A 6,000-nucleotide genomic window follows, 5' to 3' on the forward strand; every position below is an offset into this window, starting at 1 on the left:
TATTATCTAAAATGATGTGCAAACCATGACCTTACCAACTAACTATTATGTCATGCTGACGGGAATGACGTCACGCTGTTGCAAAATGTTGCGTGAGGAATTTCCTGACTGTGTGATTTGTGATCTTTGCTCTCTAGCTGCAAGGCAAATACGGATCGTTCCACAGATGGTCTAAACTAGTGAAATAAACTCTGCACCTTAAAGGGAAAGTTTAATTAGTTAACACAGTGTCAGTGCTCATAATTGTGTATATTCATATTGAAATTATTATTGTTGACAAGCCTATAGGATTCTACTGTGCTGCTAGAGAACATGCATTTTTTTTTACATGAATCCATTTTTTGTGTCTGTAGGGTCTATATGTATTTGCTGTCTACTTCCTCATGCATAACCAGCTGTGCTGGCCCGCCAAGGCGACTTACACAGTTGAGATGAACGGCCGTGACGGTCCTGACGGAGTGTTTCAGAGCACCGGTGCAGCCACAGTGGGGGGTGGAGAAATCAGCAAGTCTACACAAAACCTCATCAGTGCCATGGAGGAGGTGTGAAATTTTTACTCATCATTTAATTTACTAGATATAATAAAATATGTAAGGTTAGCCATTGCTAGTTATTTTGATTTCACCACCACAGACAATTTATTGACAGACACTAAAACGGTTGACCAGATATCTGAATCTTATTTCTTACACTTTCATCACACTTGCAATTAGCTGTATAAATTAATGTGTTACTCCAGACCGTACATTCAGTAACATATCTTAGCCAGCCAGAGGGCACTTGATTGCTTTGTGATTTGTTGAATCCAGTTGAATTGTCTAATTATGTTGCTGCTAAATTGTACACACAAGGCCCTGTATCCAGTCATGAGGTCCTAATCAGTGGGTGAGCTAACTTGGCATCTATCCAGTCACTACAGAGAAAAGGAATCCTGATTAGATCATTTTCATTTCGGTTTTTGACCTTCGTTTTGTATGACTATGCCATAAAACTCTGTCACTACAAGCAGGACTATCATAGATAAAATGAGCCTGATTATTCTCTGTAATTTGCCTTGAGGTGACAGGACACCTGGGGGATTTCCCTTAGCTTTTATTTTCAGTTTATTCTGTTTTCAGTTTCATATTATTTTCAGTGCAGCTTTTATCTGAAAAGTTAAATGATCCAACTGGCAGAGTGTTGGGCTATATGTGTCATCAGACACCTATTAAGAAGTGCCTCTGCGCATGCTGGCATTTTGTTTGCTCCCACACCCACACACACAAACACACACACACACACACACACAGATCCTGCTACATAAGATAGATAGATAGATAGATAGATAGATAGATAGATAGATAGATAGATAGATAGATAGATAGATAGATAGATAGATAGATAGATAGATTGATTGATTGATTGATTGATTGATTGATTGATTGATTGATTGATTGATTGATTGATTGATTGATTGATTGGACAGAATTTTTGTGTCTTTCTCCCTTACATGATATGTGATGAGTTTTCTGCCTTCGCCCCAATAAATCTTACCCAAGATTATTTAGCATGGCCACTCATGGGCACTGCATACTCAGATTCACATAGTTTGTCCCTCATTAATCACTCTAAATGTCATTTAGTTGAAGATGTGGTCAGTGACACTTAATGCTGTAACTGCAGACAGAACAGAACAGGAAGGTTAACAAATGGTACGGGTTTTCTTTTTTCTCCAGATCTCGGCAGACTGGGACAGAGCTTCTTTACGGGCCAGCATTGAACCCAGCAGTGTGTTTAAAGAGGCCCCTCAGGATGGCACTTACCCTCCTGAAGGTGGCTTCGTTAACACAAATCTTGTTCAAGACGAGGAGTCCCAGGAGTTTGATGACCTTATATTTGCCTTAAAGACCGGTATGTTTTCCTTCCAAAGCACCATATACTACACTGTCGTATTTTACTTTAGAGCTAACATCTGACATCCAGGGCTATTCTCTCTTTGCCTCTGTGATGTTGATGATGTGTTAGTGTACTCCTCTTAGTGAATAAATCTTGTGTTGACATTGAGTATAGCCAGTGTGAAAGCCAGTTGGGTTTTCCCATCATTAATTTCTGAGATAAAGCACCTTAATGCGAGACTGTGCATCACTGTGATATATAGTGGATCAGCTTCACGATTTCCCCATAATGGAGTAATTACACTTTGCCCAGCAGGATAACAAGCCTTTGTAACTGAGAATGTACACACTTCCTTTTAGCTCATGTACACAAGATGTTTTTTTCTGATTGCTATTACTAAATTTTAATCTACAAATTTTATTTTAAGTGTGCTCTTAGCCCAAACTCAGTCTGTATACCATCGTGAACACACACCAGGAGATATTCAATTGAGTGGCCTAGAGGAAAATAGGTTTTAGCTTTTCAAAGGTTAATCCAGCAACCCCATCCAAGTCTGCGAAATAGATACATGCTGAAAGCAGGACCATGTTTGGACCTGAAACGAACGATTTTAGAAGCTCAGCTTATATCATAAAGCTACTAAAATTGCACATCTTTCATGTAAATATTCAAATAACGTTGTATGCCTTTGTCTGTTTCTGTCTAGCGTAATTGTAGCGTAAGTTCATTTAGCTGGTGTTGAAGGCTCAGATGTCCTTGTAGATTCTGGACTATTCTGTTATCAGAATTAGAAAAACTCTGCTCTAGCAGTCTTGTCAGTAGCTTCAGCAAGACACCAGCAAAAGCAATGAAATATTAAAACAAGGCATACCTAGGCTTTTGGGAAAGATGTTCACACGTTGTAAAAAGTCTTAAAAGTTTTCTAACACAGGAATTGTGCTGGAATTGCAGTTTCTCTGTAACAGAAAACAGTAACTTTAACAGAAACAAGGAACAAGCAAGGGGGTAAAGGGACAACTATTTATAGCTGTAGTAATGCAGAGGATAACAAGAAATAGCTTCTTTTTTTCAGATTTTCCACAATATTACATGTAACTTTAAACAGTATGATTTGATGATGATGTGATTTTAATAAATTAAAAAAGCAGTTTGCTGTGGTATGAGAGGAATTGTCATGATTATTTTTCAATAACAGCACGCCTCATGATGTTTATTTCAACAGTCAATAAAGGTAGGAGACTGCCAAACTAAAAAAAAATTGTATTCTGAGAATTTCTACGATCTTCTGAGACGTCTTCTCACAGTGAGAGAACTGACCTTGAGGAAGTCAGACACTGAAAAATGCCACAAGAATTCACACCAAGAACGATATGTGATTTTGTTCCTGTCCTGTTTACACAATTACATTTTGTGATCCAGGTCTAGTTCGGATACAAGCACAATTCAGTGTCTTCACAGAAATAATTATTAATAGCATATAGCTATAGCTTGTCAATGTGACTGCTGATGCTGGGGATCCTCGTCCAGTGAACTTGGCTAATGATCTGAATCATAAAAGAACCTTGTAATATGAGACAACATTTGTAAATAAATGCAAAAGACATTAATTGTGTATCTAAGAAATAAAACAAGTTCGGGGCATGATGTTACTAGATAATCATCATCATCATCATCATATTTCATGGGATAGTGTGATTATTTTCCTTTACCTTTATTTTCCTTTATATTCCAGCATGACCCGAAACATTTTATTCCTCTTAGAGCAATTTGCCAATGACGTTTTGTTTTTATTAATTTTATTAATAATACTTTTTATCAGTTTATAGCTACATGTAATGCTGTGGAATGGCTGTGAGACAAGTTAGTTTTTCTTTTTGCTTATATCCCATTCTTCCCTTTGAAATTAATGAGACAAAAATAGCTTTTACAGAGAAAAGAACGAAGCACTGACATATGCATATGGAAAACACACACACACACACACACACATTTATACATAAGTATACATGACGATCCACTATAATCATGTGTTTAGTAGTTGTGCTTTGTCATTAAAGGACAGGTCTGTCAAGCTAAAGTTCATCTGTGTATGTCCCTGATAAAATTGCTAATAAGTGTAGTTGCTATGAAGAGGCCTGTAAGTGTGTGTGTTTGTGGATGTTATATTATTAGCTCTTAACAGTATTCATTTGACTACTTCCACAGGTTCTGGTCTTAACCTGAGTGACAGCGAGTCGATCCACGGCAGTCACGATGGCGCAAGCATGACCAACTCCCAGATCGTTGAGCTCCGGCGCATTCCCATCGCAGACACGCACCTGTAACCCTCGCTGCTTTTTATACTGAATCCATATTAAACCAGCCAGCAGTATTTTTGTACTGGTACCACCTTTGCACTAAATTTACCACAGTTGTAATTTCTCATAGATTTTGAGCTGTTTTTTTTTTTTTTTATACCTGGACTTTTGTCAATACTTCTGATCTTTTTATAAATATATATATATATATATGTATATGTATATGTATATGTGAATTGTCTCTATAGTAATTTTGTGAAGTTTATAACAGATGTAAATATCATGTATTGTAGGTTGAGAAGCACATGGCCAATCTGGCCCTGGAGTTCAGCTGCTTGTTTTGTGTAACAGATAATAAAAAATTGGAGTTTTAGTCAGGTTGTCTGTGTGTCATCTGTTGCTTTGAGCTATAATTTAAAATTGCTGTATCACGGTAGCTTTTTTTGAGTAGCTTCAGGGGTTTAGATAAGATGGGGATGGATTGTCCTTCTCAAAACATCGAACACAGAGCTTTAAACAAACAGTTTGTCACCTGGGACGCTTATCCAGCCAGCCATTTCTGTTTATCCATTCGGTTCAGCAGATTAGTCGACGGCACGCGATTGCATGTGTATTCTGTTTTTCTATGACAACATTATGAAAATTGTCCTTTTTACTCTTTGCATCTGTCATTGCAATCCTATTAGCATTTAAAAAGCTTAACATGTGGAGGATGTGCGTGTGTTTGTTACAGACTGCTGCTGTTTATGCTTGCCTTCATGCTGTGCATTTCACCATGTTGCACCAAGTACCTGTATGGCTTACATTGTTGACCTCAAATGTCCCGGACAAAGTTGATGAATAGATTATAGTTAGTCATATGGGCTGCTATCTTTAGGTTGGCAAACTGGTTCAGTGACTGAGGCAAAAGCATGCAAATGCATGAGCTATGAACAAACCACTAAAGCACACACGAACACAGCCTCACACTAAACAACTGAAACATTCACAAACATCCTGGCTGCAGCATGCAATTATGATGAGGATTTATAACATCCAGCATGAACATAAGACTTAGTAACATGTATACGCCTAGTTACACATATACACTGTATTCACTTATACATAGACAATGGTGCTCCAGAAGCAATATAAAGAGATATATTTGCACAATACCTGCTGCTCTTGTTGAACAAACATGTTAAATAATAGATTACTCAAAACAGATATTGTACCCGCTTACTAAATAATCATTGATCCATTTAAAGTTATTAAACTGTAAGACTTTGGGCAATTTCATGTATTGCTATTGATCCACGGTGCACATTTCCAATTTTAAACAGCCGCCTGTGTGTGTTTCTTGCCTGGAGAACAGCCTCTGACCTTGAATTGACTTTAGATTTCAGAGTCAACAACTCCTAAATGCAAGCCCTCCTCATGTTTAGAGGCCAAAGCCACTTCTTGGCCATGATTCAGTGCAGTATCGGGTGTCTGTGTTTGCTTTCTGGCAGCCCAGAGGTGGATGAAAGACAATATTCTCTCGCACTCTCTCATTCTCTCCCCTTGGCTCTCTCGCTCTCCCTCCCACACACATTAACACTTATTAAGCAGACACCCCCTCCCCAAACAAGAACACAGCCAGAAGCCCTTCAGTAACACCCATAAGTAAACTAGCCTGTGATTTAGTGCACAGGCTTTGATATAGAACCAATGCTTTTCAATCACAGTGCAGATCTGCTACGTTACTTACCATTCATTCTCAGGGTTCTGCTCTTTTACTGCTTCCATTTAGCTACTTAAATGCTTAACTATGGCAGAAACAATGACACAATATAGCCTCTGGTTCTTT

At 38.1% G+C, this 6,000-nt stretch overlaps 1 protein-coding gene across 4 annotated transcripts in view; it reads left to right on the top strand.

The window, feature by feature from the left end:
* The window catches only part of adgrv1 (adhesion G protein-coupled receptor V1), a 123,927-nt gene extending 119,378 nt beyond the window's left edge, over positions 1–4,549 (top strand). For all 4 annotated transcript variants that reach the window (XM_058375379.1, XM_058375380.1, XM_058375381.1 and 1 more), the window contains 3 exons: positions 354–542; positions 1,716–1,890; positions 4,081–4,549. In XM_058375379.1, coding sequence (XP_058231362.1) covers positions 354–542; positions 1,716–1,890; positions 4,081–4,199 — 483 coding nt within the window. In that variant the 3' untranslated portion in view covers positions 4,200–4,549. The remainder of the gene's footprint in view (positions 1–353; positions 543–1,715; positions 1,891–4,080) is intronic.
* Positions 4,550–6,000: the final 1,451 nt, after the last annotated feature.

The sequence above is a fragment of the Hemibagrus wyckioides genome, linkage group LG22 (assembly GCF_019097595.1).
Source record: "Hemibagrus wyckioides isolate EC202008001 linkage group LG22, SWU_Hwy_1.0, whole genome shotgun sequence".
NCBI classification, from domain to species: domain Eukaryota; kingdom Metazoa; phylum Chordata; class Actinopteri; order Siluriformes; family Bagridae; genus Hemibagrus; species Hemibagrus wyckioides.